Genomic DNA, 23,642 nt, shown 5'->3' with positions numbered 1-23,642 from the left:
CAAACCAATTTTTATTTTCCAGACTGCTTTCCTGATCTTGCACTTAGAACAGCCAATGGCAGTTACTGATCCTTTCTTTCTCAGGGTGTTTTTCCCCTTTTCCAGACTATTTTTCACCTTTTCAGACAATAAGTTGCTGTTACAGTCCCTTGGTTTTGTGCTCATTGATGCTGTCTCAGAGTGCCTCCGGCTTCTAGGTATCCAGCTGCACTTCAAAGACCGTGGCCGTGCTTCTAAAGGATGCTGCTGGCACCAAGGCTGGCAGTTCCCAGGCTCACAAGACAGCAGGCATTTTCTCTGTCAGTATTTCAGCAGATATCTTCTGCTGCTCAGTATTTCTCCCCTTGCAACCAGGTTGCCTTTAGGGCTGCTCACATCAAGAGTCCTCTGCAAATAATCTCTGGGGTTTTGAGTACCAAGCCCCAAAAGAAATACAGCAGAGGATGAACAAGCAAGAGAGCTGGAAAAAGTGATCTAGAGGGAAGGGGAAAAAACCCTACAGTGTGTTTTATCTAGAACAGAAAGCAACAACGGAAATGAAAGAATGGAGGGGAACAGGGTCTTCCATGCTTCATTGTATTTGTTAGTATATTAGAAAAATATTGGAGATCATTTTGATAAAATAGCTTATTTTGTGGGAGACTGTGGGATCACTTGTGCTTGCAGGGAGGAGTGTTCAGATCAAAAGTGAGGAGGAGACCTCCACACACCACCATGGGGGCAGCAGGGTCCCCAAACTGAATGGCAGATACTGCCCATGCTATAGGTAATTTGAAAAGCAGTGTCTCTAAAACCACTGTGCTGGTGGAGTAGGGAGATTGGAAGGCCTTTCCTGGCAGAGAAGGATGTAACTTGGAAGTAAGAAAGGAGGAAAGAGCAGTGGAGGAGCAAAGGGAGTTTCTTATGGAAAGAATTTTGGCACCTTCTGCTCCCAGTGAGGTGCTGCAGTCAGCTTCGGTGGGATCTGTGTGGTGTTTTAATTGATTCATGTGTGGCTCCTGCACAGAAGATGATGGTGAGGGACAGTTCTCCCATTCAGAAGCCCCACTGTGTGTGAGCGTAATGTAAAACCCTGCTCTCCCACGAGCACAGCTGCCTGCCTGCTTCATTCCCAAGGTTGGGCTCCAGCACTTCTGTTAAACAGCACTGAGCTGGAAAGACCTCCTAACTGGTTTTATGCAAATGGGAGCCAGATATCTCATGCATGTGTATTTGCACACAGACACTGTCTCCTGTCAAACAATAGATACTGTTTTGTCATGTAAATAGTGCTCAACTGACTGAGGGCTTGCTGAGAGTTCAGCTCCCTTGTCCTGAATGGTTTTGACATGTGTGTACAGGCAGGTATTGAAAGAGAGGGCAGGGAAAGTAATAAAGTTGTGAAACTTGAATGAGATAAGCCAAATAAAATCATGTTATATGGGAAGTTGCAAGTATATAACCTGCATATTGGATGAGTGGAGTCAAGGCGACGAGGTAAGCAGGAGGGGAAGAAAACCAGTTGTCTTCGTACAAGGATATTAGTGATGTTTAACTGATGACTTGAAACAGCCTCTGATCTTCATCGTTCATCTCCATGTGCCTGTGCCTCTCTCCAAAAGCATTCTGCTTGGCAGGTGCAGCTTTGGAGGTTGGTTCCGGTGGTAACAAGGCCACCAGCTGCGGTGGAGCAGTGCCATCAACCAGTCCAGTCTGGTTGTGGTGGGAAGCGTGATGAGCAGCTGTCATGCAGATGCTCCCTGGGAGGCTGCTAAATAGTCATTGTTGGAGTAATTAATAGCAACAAGTGGTGAAAAAAAATAAAAGCCCAGGAAGTGTTTGCACTGATGTCCCACCAGGCCGTGCTGATACATCAGGGTGATGAATCACACAACTGTCCGTATGAAAACTGGATAATTTCACTTGGTATGATAAAATATGCGATGAAAACAATAGGAAAAAATGCAGAGAGCAACATGTAAACTACCAGACTTTTGTGTAGGTGTCCAGTTCAAAATGTTGATTGGTATAAAATCTAATTCCAAAAATAGTATTGATGATGTTGTCAAGAAAAACGTGATCCAAAAGCACATTGTTCTGGACTTGATGGGGCTTTGCTGTTTTCCAGAAATAGCTGCTACTGGTGTGGTTTTCATGACGACACCATTGACTGTCCTGGACTTCCCTCTGGTTTTTAGAAATCATCTTTCCTGTACTTTTTTGGTGATAGAGCTGCTGAAGCAGCCTAAGAGCAGTTTGGAGGGGAAGGAGCTGGGGAGGGGGAAGGTGCATGAGGTGTTTTTTGTCTGCTCTGCCAATTGCATGGGAGAGAGGCCAGAGCTGTGAGCTCTGAGACCCTGCCGCCAAGCAGCCAGCTGCCCGCCTGTGCCTTGGTGTGCCATCCTGGCCAGACATCTCCTACAGCATCCATAGAGCAGTGTGACTCATTGAGCTGCAGGCAGCATCCATGGGGATGCGACTGGACCTCAGCACCTGGGGATGGTGCCTCACTGCTGCTGGTCAGGAATGTTAATCCGTGGTCAAACTCTCCTTTTCCAAGCTCTGCCAATGGGGTGAGCAGGTTATTCTCAGAAGGGATTGCCTTGTGGTGGAGCAACTGAGCCTGTGGGATTCACACCTGGCCAGCTTCCCTGGAGAGGCTCAGGAAGTCTGTGTTGCTTTCCCAGCCTACCCCAGGTAAGTGATCTTAAAGAACGGCTTATTTAACATACAGATAACAAAACAGAGATGGCTTATTTAAAAATACATTTAATGAAAATCCTTTTTTTGTTGTTGTTTTGAAGGCAGAGGACTTGAATATTTCTGAGCTCTGTGCTTCCCCTGACCTCCCTGATTTGGGGGGTGATAATAAGGGATTTAATCCTGGAATCAGGTTCTGGCAGCAGGGATATGATACAGCACCCGTAATTGTCTTCTTTGGTTCATTTTGCACCATCTGTGTGTGAAAGGGGCGGTCAAGCTTTTAATTTCAGTCCTTGGGCATCTGGTACCCTCCTCCTTCTGCTGGAAGGAGAGGTAGGGACATGATCAAATAAAGATGCTTTGTGTGTTTGCGGCATGTAGAGAGTTAAAGCTGGCAGGGAGTGATGCCACTGCTTGTTCAGCCACTGGGCTGGAGAAGGTTCCACTGGGAGGGGAATGAGAGGGTTCTTCCCCCTCCTTCTCCTGCTGGTCACCCATCACCTTTTCCTACCAGCTCAGGAGAAAAGGAACGTTGGTCTTACAGTTGTCTGGGCTTCCTATCCTAATCGGATCCACTTTTCTGAGTTGCAAATAATTTCAGCTAAGGTGATGTAAAGCAGCTGGCGTGGGGAATATGACCTGTTGTGCCAGTGTCCATCTGTGAAACAGCCTGGAGCAGGAGCCAGGCTTGTGATGTGACTGCCCTACAGGAAAGGAGAGTGACGACTGCTGGAGACTTGGTCAATGTGGGAGACATCTGTAAAAGACCAATAGCTGAATCAGCTCCTTGCTATGCTTTTATAAGTAATCCAAGCAGTGGAAGAGGCAAGAAGGCAAACTACATCGCAGCCTATCACTCCAGTGTGGCAGGACATGGCAGCCTGAGGAGGCTTTTGCTCCCTGGGGAGGGGGGAATGTACTGCAGTGATGGAAATGCAGTGAGAAAGAGGAAGAAAAATTCAAACTAGGGAGTACGATTTCCAGCATTTACCTTGTGCAGGTACATACCTGTTAACTGGGTTTTTCCCCAGCAGCACTAAACTTTGCACTGTTGTGAGTCAGTTGATGTATTCAGGTACATTTCTAGTGGTGTGGCTAAGATGTAATGAACATCTGCAGCTTCTGTGAAATTGCTCAGAAATGTCAGTGTGTCAGGAGAATATTTCCATTGAGATTTTCACAGTGAATATAGAAATCTCTCAGTCACAATGATGCTACTGTTTAGTTTGGCTTTTTATTTTTAATTTAAGAGGTAAGAAAACCAAGCAGGGTCTGACCACAGATGTTTTAAGATGCAGAGCTGTCATTGTATTGTGCATGACTCTATCTAAAGCATAGGCAGGCCAGCTTAGGTGTAAGGATGGGGACAAAGAAGTGATGGTACAGTTCATCTGGAAACCACTGCTGCACAGCCAAGGGCTGGCACAGAAACGAATCACCCCACTGTCTGAAAAGCTCACAGAGAAAGATCCCTGTTGTAAGGCTTGCCCTGCACTCCTGCGCTGGAGGGAAGGAGTGGGAAGCGCTCCTGGATTACAGAGGTGCTGCTTTGGGATGTGTTGGGAGCAAGGGGGCTGGGCTCAAGGGGGTTTAGCTTGCTTTAGTACCACGAGTCACTGGAAAGCAAATACTCAGGGGGGTGATATTAAAACTTGGGTTGCTTTTCACAGACCAAACTACGAAGTGTAGTTCATCTGTATTTCTTGGCTTTTTTACATGGTTTGTACTGCACTGTGCACATCACTGTGCCAGAGCAGCAGGATATGATGTGTATGGTGCTGGTGAAAGATACAAAGGGTTTTTCTTCTGTCTTCCATCTTTTCCATATTACCAGGGTACTAGGGTGTCCAGACCGTGTCTGTCACAGAGAGTGTGTGAGACCAGTCCAGTGGCACCGCTGCTGCTGTTCTCTCTTGTTGCGCTGCCTCTGAGGCCCAGAAAGTTTGACTTGTTTCTCTGAATAAATGTGTGGTTATTTCCATGTTGCTCCAAACATGTTTACACTTAGAAAGCAAGAGGAAGGTGAGGAAAAGCTAACCTGAATATTTTACCTGGAACTAGTATTACTTAATATATATAGAAATTAGGAGTCAATTATCTGGAGTTACTTCCTGTCTCTGACATAACTTTTCTATTAACCTTGGAGAAACCAGTAACTTTCCTGTGCTTTCAAGGGCCTTTTTCTAAAATGCATGTAATATTCTTGAGCATATTATTCACCTCAAAAGGTGTTATAAGAATTACTGCTCATAAAGTGTTTTAAGATTCATTAATCCAAATTACCACTGGAGTGCAGATTAAATTCTGCTAATATCATCTACTACTACAAATTAACCAGCATGGTTTTAATATACATGACCAAAAATGTTTAGTGTACATCAATGATCCTGCAGGGTCCAGGGACTTTGGATACCTCTTTGGTGACACAGGAGATCACAATACCCTATTAACTATTTAATTAAACAGGGCCACAGCATCTTTTTGTTGCAGAAAGGATACTGGTGGATGCAGTCCTGGAACACTGGAATGATGTTCATTAAAAGGTCTCACCCCCAGTATTTAAAAGACGGGGAGTTCCCGTGCCACAGCCACCCATGCATTTTCTCCTTGTTGCTGGGAGTGGCATCCTGGTATGAGGATAGAAATGAAATCTTTCTGCTGTTCTGCTGATGATCTCCCTGCTGAAGCTGTTAGCAAAAATGTCAGTACTCTGAGTGGTGGGATTATGATGGGGAGGATTTTGTATTATCAGCTAAACTGAGACAAACAAATCAATTTAGGGGGGCAGCAAAGCCATTAAGCAGTAATAGCTTTTAGTTATTGCTGTTTTGAGATGGATTCAAAGGGATAATGTAAGGGTGAGAGGCATTGTATTCTGCTATCAATCTCCAAGATCATCTAGTCCCTGTAGCGATTACTCAGACTATGCAAAGCCTGTAATACTGGCAGCTGATAAGGAGCAGTGCAGTGATATTTCAAGAGAGAGAGAAAGATAAATCATCTAGATACACACTGGCTATCTCGAAGGTGTTTTTCCTGTACTGAAACAATTAAACACCAATGTGTGAAAAGCACAGATAAAGCTGAAATCCTCTTAGACTGGGCAGGTTCTGGATCCTACAGCTTGAAGTGATCTGTAGATACACTTTCTGGAATTATGTCACAAATCCTTTTTCAGCTCTGATGGCCCCTTGCACAGGCCAGTGGAGCCCAGGCAGCAGAACACGCTCACAAGTTTGCGTGATGAGTGCTAAATCTGAATCGCTGCTGGGGTCAGTGGGGCGTGATGTCAGCACTGCAGGGGGAACATCATTTCTCACTGACAGCAAAAGTCAGTGTTTCCCAGTTGCAGGTCATGATCCCTCCCAGAGGCGTCCTTGGGAGAGGCTGTGAAGCATTTTGTACTCATGAGGGAACAGTCAGCTGCCTTTAATTACTGACTGCACTCAGTGCTTCCACGGCAGAGGTTTGTGTATATGTATCACCAGCCAGTAACTATAACCTATTCTTGTTTCTTTGGCCAACACAAGCTGAGCTACTATTAGCAGTGGAGAGAGTTAACGTGTCCTTGGCTAATTAAAGTCTGGGAAACCCAGGGGGATGGACAGAATGAAAGGGGGCCACACAGGTACAGGTTAGGCCAAAAGCTCTCAGGAAGTTTAAGGATTTTTGTCCCAAACTAGGGGATTGAGGGCACATTATGTGGTACTCTCTATATTCCTCTGCATTGCAACTGAAGTACAGTGTCTTTAGGAGGCTTTGAGGCTTTTTTGTGACCCCCTTCCAAAGCAATGCGAAGGCAAACATCCAGTGAGGAGCTGCTGCAGTGCTTCTGTTTCTGAAAGCTTGCTGACAGCAGTGTTGTTTTCTGATCCACAGGTCCAGAGGATGGCATAGCAATAACATCACTGTCCAGGGAGCTGGAGTCCTTCCTCGCCTGTCTGCATGCTGCTTGAACCGATCCCAAGCCTTTGTTTTTGGACCGAGGAAACCTGAAAACCTTTCTCTCCTAATTCATGAGCCAGCAGGATGTGGTTGCCGTGCTTTCAGAACGCCTGCTCGTAGCTGCCTACAAAGGCCAAGTGGAGAATGTGGTGCAGCTTATCAACAGGGGTGCCAAGGTAGCCGTTACCAAGGTAACAAGAGAAAAACGCTTTGCGAAATCCCTGGGAACTAACATAACTCCTAGACCATTGTCTGGGAAAATGCCCTTGTAGCTTTACCAGTCTGAATGTGACTGGGGTTAGTGCCTAGATTTCCTTAAAGTTTATATTAATAGCTCGTGAATTTACAATGTAGTGCATGTCTCGTATTTACACACTTCCCAGAAGACGCAGCTGTGGTGAGCGCCATGTCCTTAGAAATGTGGTGTGTCGATGGAGGGGCAGCGATGTTTTTCAAAGCATGCAGTGACTTTTGAGCACTGTGTGAAGTGATGAAGGGAGCGATTCAGCACTGCCGAGGAAAGGTGGTTCAGAGCGCCCATCTTCCTGGGTGAGGGGATGGGGGAGCCGCCTGTTGCATATGGGAAAGGCATGTAGAAAGCATTTCTTGCCACTGAAGTCTCTTGGTACAGCAGCCTCTCTTATACCTGACATCTGCGTTGATTTGTGCTGTGGAGTCCCCAGTCAGTTCCAGACTTGGGGGTTGCAAACTGTGTTCCCTGTACCTTTGAGATAAGGTCAGCATCGCAGGATTTCTGCTTAGACATTAAGATAGTTCAAACGGATGTTCATCTATTTCTGACTCTCAACATGTTATAAATAATACTAGCATATAAAAGAGGAGATAGAATTGGCTGTTGCATAGAAGGTTTGATCAGCAAAAAACCTTCAAAAGAATTAGGCAAGTTAGATCTTTCGAGCTGTAACATAACATTTGGGACATCCTGTTTTGATGAACTATTGTTTTCCATCATATCTAGCTTTATTTGTATTTCCATATTGGTTTTGAACATTATATATATATATGGGAGCTAATATTTACAGTTAGAAAGCAAATGTGAGTACATTTGATAAGTAATCTGCCTTTTCCTCTTCTTATCTGTCAGTGACAGTTGTTTTTCAATCCCTTTGCAGTGCTTGAGTTATAGGTAGTATTTATTTTGAAACCTGGAGTGATCCAAGGACAACTGGTGTTTGTAGGTTTTGTTTGACAAAACTAAGTGGCCTGTTGTTGGTAGATACAAAGCACAGATGTAATAAACATGAATGGTCCCATAAAGATGACTGTTTGGCTCTGTTGTCCAAGCAGCTCTGTAGCTGATGAACAGCTGTTAACAACAGTCAATAATATATCAGGAAATACTGACTTACAGAAGTCTGAATGGTAGCTTGGGGATTTGTGGCTGTTTTTTGTTTGGTTGGGTTTTTTTAAGATCATGAGCTTTGAAACTGCTGAGGAACCTACCCAAAATGATTGAAAGGATGCTATGCTTTGCATAGATTTGTGCATTAATGTAATTTCAAATCCAGCTTCCACACCGTTTGAATATAAAATGTGGTGTCCTTTGTAATGGTTGGCAGAATAATCATGCCACTGATTTAACTGTTTCATGGAATTAGTTGCCATGATCCACAATTCCAGTGCAAAATTGACACTTTCTCATTGTTAAGGTTGTTTATTGCGCAGCAATCAATGCCTTCTGTTAATTACAGTAAGAAGCAAATTGTGTAGCTCTGACTTTCAAATGCCAAATCAGGTTAATTTAATAAAATACAGAGTCACTAGAGTTGACAAGTTTTTCTTTCCTGCATGGTATAGGTGGCTTCGTGCTTCTTGTGCTCGCTTTGTTGTTCAACCCTTGTGTACAAAATCAAAGCAAAGCTCATTTGGCCGCAAAACTGCACTCAGGTGCAGCGTGTTGGTGTTTCTGTTGGGAAGCTGAGCTCGCTGGTGAGCTCTGAGGCCATCATTGCAGCTGACCTGGTACTACAGGATTGTAGCTATTTCCTAGAGGTTGTAGGTCATCCCCATGGAACCCAGGGAGGAGGATGACAAAAGCTGGATGCATCCCGGCACACCGGCAGACAGCACAGATGAGGACTTGGGTAACCTGGTGACAGGCTCTGCCCAGAAGAGAAGGCTGTGGAGGGGTGTACACAGGAGTAGAGAAGCTCTCACAGGAGCATCCAAGGCTTGCGTGCGTGGGGTATTTTGGAGGCACACACTCATTCCTTCCATGCCGTGAGCCAGATAGAGGTGAGGTTAATGTCACCCAAGAGGTGTAAGACCAAGCTGCTGCCCTCATCACAGCCAATCAGTTCAGGCTTAGTAATGTCCTATGCAGGTCTACACAGCATCCAGTTTGTATCTGGCTCTCACGCAGCCAGCTAGCTGCTCAGGGAGAGCATGTGCATATTTGCCTACAAAAGGCTGTATAAACATACCCTGCAACAGCTTGATTTGCTAATCTGGTGACACACAAAAGCTGGAAGGAGAAAGAGACATTTAAAGTCACAACAAGGTTGTCACAGGAGCAAGCATGTATAAATTAGCCTCAAGTATATTTTAACTGGAAATTTAAAGGGATTTTTTAGCCATCAGATATCCAGGTTCTTGTGCAGTCTTGCAATAAATGAAACAGGTGAAAAATAAGAACTACTTTCTGGATAGAGATTGTTAATTTTAGGATGGAAGTTAGATGGCAGGCTTTTTGTAGCAGTAAACTATTGATCAAGCTTTTGCATAAATTGAAACCCAGAGCCCTCTCCCCTCCTCAAGATAAAACTTATTGCAAATGATGCATAAAAATAAATTTACTCATGTGCATGCCTTAGTTGTGTTTTACCTGTATGTCATATACTTTTATTCATAGTTTTCAGTTTGTTCTGTTAAACTGATTTTAAATTCTAGGGATTTGCCTCAAAATAAAATAAAAAGGCTTTTGTACTTGTCAGCCAGTGTTCCTGCTGAATTATATCAGTTTTACCGGAAGAAGACATGCAGAGACAAAGCTCTTTGAAAGGAGAAAAAAGTTCCCCCATCACTTTAGGCTTTAAATGTTTTTCTGATACACATCTATAAGCTCAAACCAATTCTTGTGAAAAACACCATGCAGAGCCACAGCTTGAAGTGACCAGAATCTAGAGTTAAGTGCTAGAGAGTTCTTTATTCAACCAGGATTGAGCATAGCTGAAGGAAAATGAAGGATATTTTCTGTAACCAAGTACTGTTAAATACTGGATAACTGACAAGTTCATCCAGTTCTAATTTTATTGTATATATGGAAGGTCATATAATGTGGTTAATTGCTGCTTCAGTAAACAACAGTTCAGTTGCAAAATGGTATTTAATTCTTGTCACCTCCAAGTAGATGATTTCCTTAAGAAGAAGAAGAAGATGAAAGAAACGAACTTCATTGGAGAATCCATGTGCCCAGGTGCTCACTTCAGCGTTTGCTTAGGGATACACTTGTTTTGGCATCATTACTAGGAAGGCACCTGTGCAGGCGAAGTTGACATGGAAGTGTGCTACTCCCCTGACTCCAGTGGGGGACACCGGGGCTCGTTCCAGATTTGGGGCCTTTTAAAACACGTAAAAAAGAGCTGATGGCCACGAGGTCACACTGCTGTTGTGATCTGACATCAGGAAGGCCAGAGGGGGAGAGGGCTGGCGGCACCGTGTTGCACATACATCAAGCATTTGTTCTGCTGCTGGGATGTCTGCCACCACCCATGTGGGGTTGTGGCCAAGGAAGAGGTGGTTCTAGCACTCAGCAGAGGCTTCACAGCTCGAAGGTCTAATGGATGATTTCCATTTTTGTATCTTTTTGTCTGATGTTCTTCACAAGTGTGAAATTTATAGCATTTCTTTATGATAAGGGCAAAAAATACCCCAAACAATTGATAATACAAATTGCCTGATCCAACAAGCAGGTGCCTTTATAAAGTATTTTGGTGAACATGCTGCAAAAGCCAGAAAATTAAAAACTGATCTTTGTATAATTAAGTCTTTTCTTCCAAGCAAGAAAGCTGGTCTCTTCCTTTAGTGCTTTTGTAGTAGAGCTTTCTTTCAGTAAAGTTACTGACAGCTGCATCTTTGACATAAAAGTGCTGGGCCTATTGCTGAGCTGCTCTGCCTCGTTGTCTTCCCAGGATGTTTTTTTCCTGGGTTATTCTTTGATTTTGTGAGTTGAGGTATATTGGGGAGAGGGCTGTGGACCGCTAGGAGTGGCACAGGAGGAGTGGTGGTAGTGATGTCTCAGATCAGATCAGCTCTTCTCTTGAGCTTGTCCCTGGAATGGTGCCTGGAGCATGGAGAGAGGTGGGATTTCACCTTCCAGGCATCAACTGGATGAAACAAGGCACTTTGGGGAATGGCAGCCATTAACGTCAGGTTGCTCAGTGCCTGGAGATGAAATTTCCAGGTCTGAATCTCTGCACTACAGCTCACCAAAACAGAAGTGTTCCTGGGCGTTGCGTTTCGCTGGGGTGTTGCAGCACAGTGTGGAACACTCAACAGCAGGAATTAATAAGGCCAGAAAAAGCTGTGTATTAACAAGCACATGGAGAGGAGTGTGCTGCTTCTCTATTAAACATGAAAAATATTGGCGAGAAAGCCATAAAGGTAGTACAGGCACTTTAAATGTAACTTGTACAGCACCATGGGGTTTATGAATATTTTTTCAAAGGGAAGCAGAATATAGCTTTTCTTCAGAGCATAGCATTATGATCATAGCTGTAAAATTGAATTCTGTGGAGAAGGGATGATTATTTGGAAAAAACCCATAGAAATGCAAAAGGTAGTGCTTCTGTTTTGATTCGGTAATTCTGTTTGTTTGATTTAATGTTTGAATTAGTAGCATTACAAGCCTACTATATGGCAACACCTTTATAATGCTGAGCTACTTGCAGTCTTGCCATCAGGATGTCAACTTCAGAGCATGTTGAGTTCTTTAAAACAATCGCTTTTTTTTTCTTCTTGAAGTTAAGACAGAAACAAAAATATATGTTGGTGCTTTCACTTTTTGTGCTCCTTCAGTTTGAAAAACTACTTGTGTCTGTTTTAAACAATAAAAATAACTGAAAGGGGGGCCAGCGAACCTTTAGGGACTTACCGAATGCCTCTTGAGGTCAATGAGAAACTTTCTGCTGACTTGAGTGAGCAGGTTATTCATGGAGAACAGTCTTAAATCATCAGTGTGACAACACTTGGTTGTTGTTTTCAAGCATTCTAATAAAAGGTGGATAGGAATGTTTTTGTGTAAGTGCAGAATGGATGAATAAGTAATAGTCCTTGTGCAGCTCAAGAGCAGGGTGAGATAGAAAACTGAATGTACTTGCGTAAAGGTAGCTACAAATAAACACAAAGAAGGATCATGTGGCTCGTGGTGCTGAGGCCCCCCTGCCTAGATTTGGTTGCAGAGTGCATACATTGGCAGCTGCTCTAAGAAAATTCTGCTTTTAAATGGTATATATCAACAGCTGCCTGTCAATGCCTGGAAGTTAGGCTGCAGATTAAATACAACACAAGCCCTACCCTTGCATTTTACTGCTGAAGTTCATGCGGCTGTTTACTGTGCTTGGCTGCAACCTGATACTCCCCATAGCTATAGCAGCGTGTCAGGGTTGTTGGAGTTGCAGCCTTAGTGCAATGTAGTCCCATTTATTTTGTCAATAAGCCTGTGACACAGGAGCATTTGTATGATTTGTTGCCCGCTGGAGCATTTCTATACGTTTGAATAGAAGTCCAAATTGCATATTTTTTATATGAATGAGTGCTTTATTGGTTCATTAATCCCAAGTTGCAGCAGTCTCTCATTTGTATTTCTGTAATAACCTCCAAGCTGTTACAGTTGATATTTGGAAATGCTCAGAAGCTTTTAAGTCAGTAATCTGCATATTAAGCAGTCCCTGGGTTTAGGGTTTCCTTGCAATAAGCATCTAGGAGACATTTGCATATTCTTGTTCAGGGAGACCTTAGGGCAGCATCCAGTACCTAAAGGGGGCCTACAAGAAATCTGGAGAGGGACTTTTTACAAGGGCATGTAGGGACATGACAAGGGGTAACGGCTTTAAACTGACAGAGGGGAGATTGAGATTAGATATTAGGAAAAAAATCTTCACTATGAGGTTGGTGAGGCGCTGGCACAGGGTGCCCAGAGAAGCTGTGGCTGCCCCATCCCTGGCAGTGTTCAAGGCCAGGTTGGACGGGGCTTGGAGCAACATGGTCTAGTGGAAGGTGTAGGGACACCTTCCACACCTGCCCATGGCAGGAGGGTTGGAACTAGATGAGCTTTAAGGTCCCTTCAACCCAAACCATTCTAGGATTCTATATGTTTCCTTTCCCACTAGGACCCACGTGTGTATTCAGATGAACCCACTCTTTGGTGCTGCAGTGGTAAGTGTGAAATGTGTTTGAGGAAGAGACATGCAGAGCGAAATTTGTGTGTCTGCCTTCATCTCTTTTGCCCCTAAATATTTTGGGTAAGATGCATTATTGTGAGAGTAAAACTTTGTGGGCTGTTGGTTTGACTTACAGACATGAAGACACAAGTAGCTCTGACTGTTGCTGCTGGGGCTTCCTACTGTGGCCTGGAACCATTGAACATTTATCTCCAAAGCTTGCTGTGCTCCAGGTTTCTTATCACAGCATGAGGGGCACCCAAATTACCTTGCCTCTCCCTCACAGTTTGTTCTGGATTAGTGTATGCATGCTGTATGTACTGACATACCTGTGCGCATGTGTGTATGTTGTGTGGGGAGGTGGGTGGGAGTGTTTTTCCAGTGTTTGCATTGCCTGTACTGGAACACTGTCCAGCTGTAGTACCCATCTCTGCTCTCATTTTGATGTTACTGGGAAGAAAAAGAAAATCTGGCAGTGTCAGTTCTTGCAGGGTAATGATTAATCTTAAGATGATCGGTGCTTTTCCAAAAGCCCGAGCCTCTAATCAGTGTAATGTGCTGGAATTGATCCTCCTTCCCACTCTCCCATCCTCATTACAGTCAGTTTTCATTTATAGTCCCTTTGTAGCGGGAAGAGCTCAAGGACTTCAGGTGTGTAATAGCTCTGGTCTCTGAAGGTCTTTCTCTAGGGGTCTTCAATAGGTGGAATGCTTCTGAAACTGTTTTTGGATAGAGAATCTCCACACAAACTCTCTGCAATAAAAATAATCCTTTATTTTTCTGTTTCAGTAACACTTTTTTTGTAATCTTTTTTTTTTTTAAACAAAACCCTGGGATTTGGGAACTTGGCTGAAGTTACTGAACACTTGGGGATGATGGTAGAGGAAATGCACAGTTAAGGTGAATCTCTGTTTGCTGAGTGACAGGAACAGCCAGGTGGCCCTTGCTTGCAGCTCTCCAGCAAGTGCTCTCTCCTCCTCTGGTACCCATCTCCAGTGGCTGGCCATGAGCATGGAGAGGCTGCCCATTGAGGATGGGGGACGGGTTGGTCCTAGTGACAGGAGAAGTTGGTGCTCCCTGGGGCCTCCTTCAGATAAGCCTGTTCCCTGGGGTGGCTTTATTTTAATGTGCCTTAAGGCACTGAATGGGCATGCGAAGGTCGTGTGATCCAGATCTCCTTTTCTTGTGCTTCCTAGGCGATCACTCTTTGTGGTGATCGCCTAGGAAGGTGTCTTGGGTGAGGAAAACCTGTCCCTCGTATTGAAATATACTCTGTTTTCATAGTTCACTTTTAGCAAAGTACCTTTGGCTGCATGTCAGCATTTTTTCAGTGGTTAGAGATGATTATCTTATCAGAAAGTTTCCCTGCTGGGATATATTAATGTTTTCCTTTTAAAGTACAGGAGCTGGCTTCAAGTTGGGTTTCCTTGGGATTTTTTTCTGCTCTGTGCACAGATGGCAATTATTTGTTTTCATGATATATTAGTAACCTGCCAGAAAGTGAGAGGCCTGGATTAGGTGATTTACTTATTGCCATTAAGTAATGTGGAAAGTCAGAACCCATAACCATGAACGTGCTGGAGCACATATTCATAATCCAAACATATTGTTCATAGCCCGGAATGATTTGTCAATGTGGATTGCCTTTTTTCCAACCCCCTTTCTCTTTTTCCCTTTTTCCCCCACGTTGCCTGGAGACTTTTATACCTCTTGCTATTGAGTTACCCAGAACAGTGACACAGCCCTGGCTCTCCTCCAGGCCGATGGAGAAGGAGGTATGCTCAGTGCGGCTCGGTGCCCTTCACAGAAGGGGCAGACATTTAGGGACCTGTGACCAGGTCAAGCAAGAAGCCCCCAGGCAGCAGGCTGGATGGCACCCAGGGGCAGTGGTGACAGCCAAAAGTGAGCTCTTCCCACGCCTTCAGCAGGGCAGGTGTGGAAGTTCCCCAAATGGGAACGAGCTTTTGCTGCTAACAAGAGCCAGCATTGGGGTTTTGAGACCCATGTGTCAGAGTGGGTAAGGACTGTCTTAGATTTGTCCCTTCAGATGGATAATGTAGGACAATTAATCAATGTTAATGCAGGAGAATTAATCAACGTTTAATGTTTTCGAAGCATTGCACAGCTACTCAATAATGACACGGACAGTCTGTTCACAGCCTTTCTGTGGGTGCACTGGTTTTCCTTTTTGCTCTGAAGAGGCTGAATTCCCATGGCTTTACCAGCTATGCAAGTTTGGGATTTGCGGTGTGAATGTAACCCTGCCTTGAGTTTGTGTTTTTATTTACCTGAAGAAGCTTTCCTGCTGGAGAAGAGCTTAAAACCTCCGAGAGTTAATGGCTGCCTTCTACTTACTTCAGGCCACTAGTAGTCAGTCAGCTCTTCAGGTGTTTTCTCCTTCTGTGGGTGATACATTAGGGCCGATTATCTTCCTTTGCAGGGTAAATCATGGAGTCGAAAAACAGAAAATAGCAACAGTAATGAAGAAATCAATATGTAGAATAGATACAGGTGAAGAATAATGTAACTCCTCTTTATCTCATAAAATTCCTAGTGGAGAAGATGGGATTCTCTGTGAAGATACTCTGATTTTAACAATGGCTGGAATCCCATTTTCTTAATTGCGATGAAACAAAATTTGCAATGAACAGTTTTAGAGTGTTGCTGTTTAACAGTCCTTAAGGTGTTTTCACTTGCTTTTCATGTTGATGTTTTGAGATTTCATCTATATAGATACATACACATATACACTTCCTAGAGAAGGACTTAGTTCTTGATCTTCCTTTGTGAGTTTTTCAGATTGTATGGGTTAAATGTTTAGGGAATGGCTTTTTGTAGTTCTTCTCTGTTGTCCAGACTGCCTCTTAAAATCTCTTCCCTGTCTCAGTCTTAATTCTTATGCCTTTTATAGGAGAAGCAACATGTTCCCCGCTTCCTGAAATATTTAATTCTAAAATCTGTCAAAGGACGATCAAGTGGTGCTCAGCTACAAGTAACTATTGTTCTTCTCATTTCACTTAGATTTTTTTTGAACCCATTTGTTGGGGGGATGTTGGTTTGTTGGGGTTTTTTGGTTTTTTTTATTTTAATTGATTTTACTGTCAAATTTCAATCTTTGTTTTTTCTCCTAAAACCATACAACATGTATCCATCTCATTAATGAAAGCATTTCTGTCCTTCTGTTTATTAGGGAAAAGGGTCCTTAATTACACTATAGATTGAATTTCTCGTGACTTTTTTATACTCTTAATTTCATGTGGATTAGGCCTTTGTAATGTTTAAAAATAACGTTTGTCTAAAACAACCTAATAGATCTTTGGCAAAAGGAGGTTGGTTGTAGTACATGTGAAGTCACTGGGAGCGACTGCAGATCTTCCATTCCTTTTAAGGAGAGCATCCGTCATACACAACAGTTCATCAATTCTTATTTCTATTGCAAAGATGGTACCCATTACAGTATATGAATTAGCCCGCTGCTATTGCAACTTGGTCCTACTGGGTGAAGCTGAAAGTGGTTGACAATTTTGCACTCCAGAGGAAAAGAAACAATGGGTCATGAATTCTCTTTAGGCATGGATAACAAAGCCAAATCCAAATTTGTAAGGGAGTATCCTTACATGAATATAATATCCCTTTCGTGGATTATCATTGGGGTAAACTGAAATGTTAGAGAAGGGGGAGGAGGAGTTTTCAACATACACAAAACTAAGGGAAAGCCTTTGGTACACTAATATGTCAGTTGCTGCTATTGCAGGTTTCAGAGAGCGAAGTATGAACAGAAGAATGAGGAAAAGCAGATAAAAATTCTGTTTAACTACCATGCATAAAAATTGATCTGAAGTTGCTACTATTTTCTTCACGTTCATAGCATGGCCGGACGCCCCTGCATCTTGCTGCCCACAAGGGTCATCTCCACGTTGTCCGGGTTTTGTTGAAGGCAGGTTGTGACCTGGACATTCAGGATGATGTAAGTAGATACAACCTTCTTGCTTGGGGCGGAGGGGAGAAGGTAATTTGCAAGTAACAGTAGACTGTCACTTCTTTGAAGTAGGGTTAAATGAAAACAAAATCTGTTTCTCTATTTTCTAATTTGGAGATGTAAAACTGCATGGGAGACAATGTAAAATGGGGTGGTTTTCAGTGAATAGCTTGGTCCTCTTGCTCAAGCTGCAGAGCTTTATGAGAGCGCTGGTTGTGCCAGGCGGGTGTAAGTAGCAGTGAGAGTTGTTGTCTGCCACTTGGTGTAGGAATGAAGTAAGACCTTACTGTACTCTATGGGAACTCCCTGGAGGATGTCAGGTAGGGGACATGATCTGTTGTGATGTTTGCCTGAAGTGGGAGATGCTTTTGTGTAGACACATGCTGCAGCAAATAGAGTATTGAGCAGCTGCCTGGAGCTCTGTGCAGTGTCATAGGGAAATCATCCTGTTGGCAGCCGTACTTGAAGTGGGGATGGTCGCATCTGCGAGACTGTTTTGTGGTGAAGCATCAGCACAAAGGAAACAGCTTTGAGTTTAGCAAATGGTAGTTTGTTTTCATTTGGTAAAATATGTAAGTTATTAGAATTTCTCAGTTTTCTGTAAGAATGGTTTTGACCTTGGACCAGGCTTAAAGGCACATTGGAGGGACTAGTAGCGTGGTTTTAGTTACCTCACTGTGATGAACAGAGGTGTAGGCTGAAATACACAAGAGCAGTTGAATAACCATGAAACCATGACTTCTTCAGACTCGTTGCTAACTTCTGACAGTACGCTGGAACAAGTTCGAGGAAGGCTTGCTTTTGTTCCCCCTGTAATAAGTAAGGTGAAGATTCTTCAAAGGACCTAGAGGTCCAATGGTGAGGCACTTGTATGACTGCTAAAATACGCTGGAAATGTCTAGGTGCCTTTTGAAAATCCCCTCAGGCATTTGTTTGCATCTAGAGAGTCTTAAGTATCTGTAGAAATTGGAAAACTGGTTTTCTTCTCTGCATGGCTAGCTGCTTCCCTGTGAGATGTGAGCAGTCTGTCTGACAAGCTTAGGACTGGCGTACTGGTGCAGCCAGCTTGCTACTGGGAATCTTGTTTTTCTAGGAAGAGACTTTGCTTCCTGTGCTCTTTATTCTTTCCCTATGCGTGAAATGGAGCAGATTTGCAAGTGTAATGTGAGTATCAGTTTATTCAGATGTATCCTGAGTACGTTTTTTGACTTCTCCCTGCAAAAATGATTCATCAGGTATTTAAGAGAAATTGCAGCTGGTTTACAAGTAGTGTCAGTTTTCCTGAGAAAAGCAAGTTGCTGCTCTAAGAATGCAAGAACTTACACTGATTTGGTCAAATTGGGTTTCTGTGAAAACTGTTTTTTGAGTAAGTCTGAGTTTTTTGTAATCCGCTAGGAATAAAATCTGGGCTGTTTATATGTAAATGTGATAGCCGTAATGGAGAAACAGTAAATCAGTATATAGAATGATTTCGGTTTAGCAAAGAGTCTTGCACTAGAGAAGTACTTAACTTGTAGAAGCCCTATTTCACTTGCCTTGCAAGCTTTGCAGGGGCTTTGTTCATAGCAACTGCATACTGTTTCTAAATGTGGTGACTAATCTGAATAGAATAGATGCATGCTTGATTCACAGATGCTGTTTCTTTAAAATGTATTTAGATTTTAGCTCTGTGTTTAGTACCAGTAATTTGGTTGGCTTCGAGGGAGAGCCTCAAGAGTTGCAGAGTCTCAGAGACTGTGTGTGGATTTGTCTTAGAAGAGGGGGAAGGCTAAAACTCTAAGTGAAGATTTTTGCTTGTGAAAGGTATTAACTAAAATATTTCTGCTTTCCTTTTACCTAGGTCTTCAAAAAGGTTTTGTATTTATTGTTTCAACTTGTAAAATTAATTTTTACTCTTTATTTATGCCCCACAGAATATATTTGTATTCTATTTTAGTTGACATCTATTGATGATGCCTTCGGTCACTTTTACTGCGTGCTTATTTGGCAGGGAGGGCATCTTGATTTCAATGGTGATTAACATCTATATGTTTAATTGCTGTTTTTCAGGAATACAGATCTAGGTTCAGAGACTAAATCGCTCACAAGAGTGGGTAGTATCATATTTAATTGAAAAGTACATTACTTAGTTGATTTTTGTCTGTGGCATTGTTGTGATAACATCTCCAGTTTCTAAAAAGATGACCTAGATTTTGTTCTTCTAAATAACAAGAGAAACCTAAGCACATTTTATTTTGGAGTTGACTCTTTTTAGCTAATGGATGAATGCAAGATTATCTTTTAATCTGCCACATGATAAGCAGAAACTTGTTGGAAGTTGCTAATTGTTGTGGAGAGATTAAAACACTCACTTCATGTTCTGCAGATAAATTCTTTAAACCACGTAAGAGCCATAAGAGTTAGTTGAAGAATGACCTCCAGTGGCTTGGAGTGGGATTATTATGAATTTCAACCGGTGGAGTCCAGCTCTGTAGAGTACGCCACCCCGGGAGCTAACTCCTTCCTTCTCCCTGCCAATACTGAAAACTCTTACTGGGATCCCAATGCTATTTCTGAATGGTCAATGAGCATCCACACAGCACACACCTCAGAAATAGTCAAGGAGAAAGTTGTGCCGGTGAAGGAAATCAAGGACGAAAAAGATAAGAAAAACCAGAAGAGAAAGGCTAGGAAGGAACCTAGAAGATCAGAAAGAGAGAAGGAGGTTAGAAACCTTGTGCATCAACCCTGCCTTGAGCTTGATGTCTCGCACGGCTGCATGCTGCGAAACCTTGGCCCGGTGGTCTGGCATGACCGAGCTCTTCTGCGATGCATGACTGCATGGCAGGCTTTGCGCTGGGTGCTGTGCAGCCTCTGCTCCTGCCCTCTATGTGCTCTCTAAAAATCTTAACTGGGAAAACAAGTTGATTTAAAATACAGGCCCGAGGCCCTGAAACTTCCCTTCTGGAAGCTCCAGTTTAAGAAGCAGAAAATGAATTTCACATGGAACAGTAACCCATGGTTCATAATCATTTCTAGCTGAATGTAAATATGCAAAGTGGCTTATTCCTGTACTCCCATTTCAGTCTCATTTAAGCTGTAATCTGTTTCATTTGTGATTGTTTTTTCATGCCTTGATCACTTCTGCTGGTCATGCATCATCATTTATCACTCAGGGTGAAGTAGTTCTTACTGTGTGTCGTGACGGCTGCTTTTCTTCAGCAGAGGAGGAGGAGAGCAGCACAGTGACACTGGGGAACACTAGGACACATGATTCAATTGCCTTTGTGCCAGCTGCTTCAAAAGGCCCATGTATGCTTGTATGCTCCTGAGAGGATTTAATGCTTGGCTGTATTTTGAACTTTCTACCATGAATTTAGTGGTTTGATTTCATAGTGTAAGTGCCATCCTGCACTTTGTACTGGCGATTGAAGGCATGAGTTTGTTTTGGTGCAATTCTCCTGTAGCAAGACAGGGGTTTTTTTTGTGATTTCTGCAAACATGGAAAGACAATGAGAAGGCAAAGTGTGACCCTGGAGAGGGGCTTTAAAGGAGATTGTACAACTGATGGATGCTCTGGAGAATAGGAGTGTGTAGGAAAACAAAATATGGTGGTTATAATATTTTTTTTTTCTTTTTAATCGGAGAGAGGAAAAGGTAATATGTATTACAAACCAGTGTAAACCAAATTTCATTAGATTTGGGCAGTAGAGTCTATAATAGAGACTCCAGTAACCCAGGATTGCTGGCAGAATGTGTAATAGCTCCCTGAAACCCCTTTGTAAGTTGTTATTTCCCTTCCCTTGGGGTCAACTTCAGATGTAAAATAGATGCCTATCCAGTTCCCGGGTGCCTGGTCCCAGTGGCTGTATCCACTGCTTTCATTTAGTCAGTAAATGAGGAAACTTGAGGAGGTAATTGCAAATACCAGGACACTGAGCAAGTGCCACCAGCCTAACCAACATAGAAGTGCTACAGGAAAGCGTAGCACCATAATCTGTAGAAAAGGTCAAGATGGCAGGAGGGTTGGAACTAGATGATCTTAAGGTCCTTTCCAATCCTAACTGTTCTATGATTCTATGGTTTAGGTATCTGCCTTTCTTCAGAAGTCTCAGCCTGTAACCCTCCCCTGCAAGCAGGTGTTTAAGCTCTCTGTACAAAGCATGGTTTCATCCTTTGGAAACGTACCTGCTGGTGCAATGGACCAGTTACAGGTAGAGCTCTCAGGATGTGCAGTCTCACATCCACTGCAACAGGGAATTCAGATTCCTATCCCAGACTTCTAGTGTCTCCCTCTCTCTAGCCCAGTGAATACCAACATTTTTCTTAAAAGCGGAGCTCTTCCAACAGTACTTTCAGTACCGTTTCAGAAGGCAGTACTTTCATGGAAAGTCAGACTGGGCGAGTACCATAACCTCTGGCCTGCTGCAGAAGAGCCAGTGGCCACCTCCGTCGCCACCTCATTTCATAGGGTGGTGGGCATACCTGCAGCTTGCATGGAGCTTCTTTGAGCAAGCACGAAAGAAGGGTGCTCACAGAGTGAGAGAGAGGAGGGAGATGCCTGCATTAGGGGCTGCCGCAGGGTAGGGTGCGTGCTACGTGATGATCTCATTGGTGCCACCATGACCACAGTGACCTGTGCAAGCTGAGATGTCTGGGGCATTGGGGTGAAAATGCTTGAGTTTGAGTTGCTTTCAAGGCTAGGAAGGGGATTTAAGGTGCACCAGTACAGACTTAAGTGCCTGACTTCTACCAAGCCTCACTTAAGCACCTAAGTGTCTTTTTGGCTTCGGGCCCACACCTACATTTAGGCAGACTGTTGTTTCTGTCAAGGTCATGTTTGCATGACACAGCAGAGGTGTTATCTCTCTCCATTGCTACTGATCTGCGGTCTGTTCCTAAGGAATAAATCACTTACAAATAGCATCATAAATTGTGCCCAACATAATAGTCTGTGCAGTTAATACACATTTACCGATGTAATTGCGCTCTGAGCCTCTGCAACAGCCCCCTAATGCTTTGCTAAAGGCAGAATTCCGATGAGTGCTTTCAGAGACAGTTATTTTAGCAATTAATAAAAAGAGTCATTGATTACACTGACTGAAAATTCACACTGTGAAAAATATGTCATCTGTTTTCTCTGACTCTGTAAGAGGCAAGATAGGGGTTTGCTCCTCTGCTGCAGGGGAGGCATGGCAGGTTAGAAACACAGCGGTGCAGGCAGTGTTATTTATAGGTGGGCTACTCTGCCTGTGGCTGGGTGCTCAGTGACTCACCTGCAGAGGCCATCACAATCTAGTGGCTCAGCTTCCACAGCACCTTAAGCAGTTTAAGGTTCATGTGTGTGCTGAGGGGCCTGAGGGTGTAGGGACCTTCTCCAGGACATCGATACCTGCCATGTCTTCACTGGGAGGAGCCTTTGTGCAGGTGAGGCAGGGTTTGAGATATCCTTTGACACTCCTTGTTACATGGATGAGGTGTTTATTTAGCAGGTCAGTGTGCTGGTTGGATCTTACTCCTAGGTGCTTGGCTTCCCCCATACTTGCGTAGGGAGGATGTCAGCAACAAAGCCCACACCTGGGCAGGAAGCACCTGAGCCTGCCATTTGTGGGACTTGTTTCCCTTCACCTGCCTGAGCTTCCATTCTGGGGACCAGAATATAGTATGGGACAAAGCCTGGGCATGGCTGAAGCTGTCCCCGTGCTGCTCGGCAGGCCCAGTGAATGGTCCCCCAGCACATGGGCAGGGCTCCCCAAGGGAGCAGTGAGGTGTGCTTCCCGCTTTCCAAATGTGTGCTTGTTTTTAGTTTAACTGAGATCCCATTAGACGTAGCTGTCGTATTGACAAACCCCAAAAAGCTGAATGGCCTTTGACCTCGCTGCAATTACTGTGATGGGGTTGGGCTAACAACAACAGCCTTTAAACTAGCCCAGCAAGAAGACCCTTAATTATAAACTAAATCCAGTACAGTCTGTTCCTGCCTCCAGTTTGGTCTTCTCCACGATCAATTTTCCTGACTTTAAATAAGTAGGAACCAACCATTCCTTGTTCAAGCTCCATCCATCACAGTGGCAGATGTTGTCTTGTTTTAGTCTTTATTATAATATTTTCTGTAGTTTTGCTGGTGCAGCAGTACCAGTTGGCAGGGATAAGTTGATGGATTACTTTCCACTTCATGGTAGTCAGCTAAAATGACCTTTGCACTGTCCACATTACCCATTGCTGCAGTAGCTACTGTCATCAGTACCATGCATTAGCAAAAAAGGGTTATAAGTTCTTCCCCAGCTTGTTAGCAAGCAGATTTCTGTGTAGTTAATAGTTACTGGAAACTGACGCTTCCACTTGTGAGATGGTATAATTTGGACATTTTCCATAACATTTTGGTTAGCTTTAAATGTGGAATAGATGCACAAGTTCAGAGAACTTGCAGTGTTGTCAGTTCTCCAATACTTCGTGTTTATCTGAAAGTCCCAGTTCCTGCAACAATTATTATCTTTTTGTTCAAAATCTCTTAAAACACATTTCCAGTCTTAATAGGGACAAGAACAAAAATAAGAGCATGTAATCTCTAGAGACAACACATAGATAGCAAATTTAAAGAAAAACCCTTCAACACAATTTTTTAAATCAACTTCCTGATTATAAGCCAATTTAAT

At 43.4% G+C, this 23,642-nt stretch overlaps 1 protein-coding gene across 13 annotated transcripts in view; it reads left to right on the top strand.

Moving 5' to 3' along the window:
• Positions 1 to 23,642, top strand: part of ANKRD6 (ankyrin repeat domain 6) — a 95,824-nt gene that overhangs the window by 53,396 nt on the left and 18,786 nt on the right. For 6 of the 13 annotated variants that reach the window (XM_030489522.1, XM_030489519.1, XM_030489521.1 and 3 more), the window contains 2 exons: positions 6,562 to 6,818; positions 16,897 to 16,995. In XM_030489522.1, the coding sequence (XP_030345382.1) occupies positions 6,699 to 6,818; positions 16,897 to 16,995 (219 nt within the window). In that variant the 5' untranslated portion in view covers positions 6,562 to 6,698. Of the gene's footprint in view, positions 1 to 6,561; positions 6,819 to 13,251; positions 14,804 to 15,939; positions 16,021 to 16,896; positions 16,996 to 19,372; positions 19,712 to 23,642 lie in introns of those variants that run through there. The other 7 variants (XM_030489515.1, XM_030489510.1, XM_030489513.1 and 4 more) reach the window with 5 other exon arrangements.

This window comes from Strigops habroptila, chromosome 6 (genome assembly GCF_004027225.2).
Source record: "Strigops habroptila isolate Jane chromosome 6, bStrHab1.2.pri, whole genome shotgun sequence".
Classification (NCBI taxonomy): domain Eukaryota; kingdom Metazoa; phylum Chordata; class Aves; order Psittaciformes; family Psittacidae; genus Strigops; species Strigops habroptila.
This window is presented reverse-complemented; position numbering and strand designations above follow the sequence as displayed.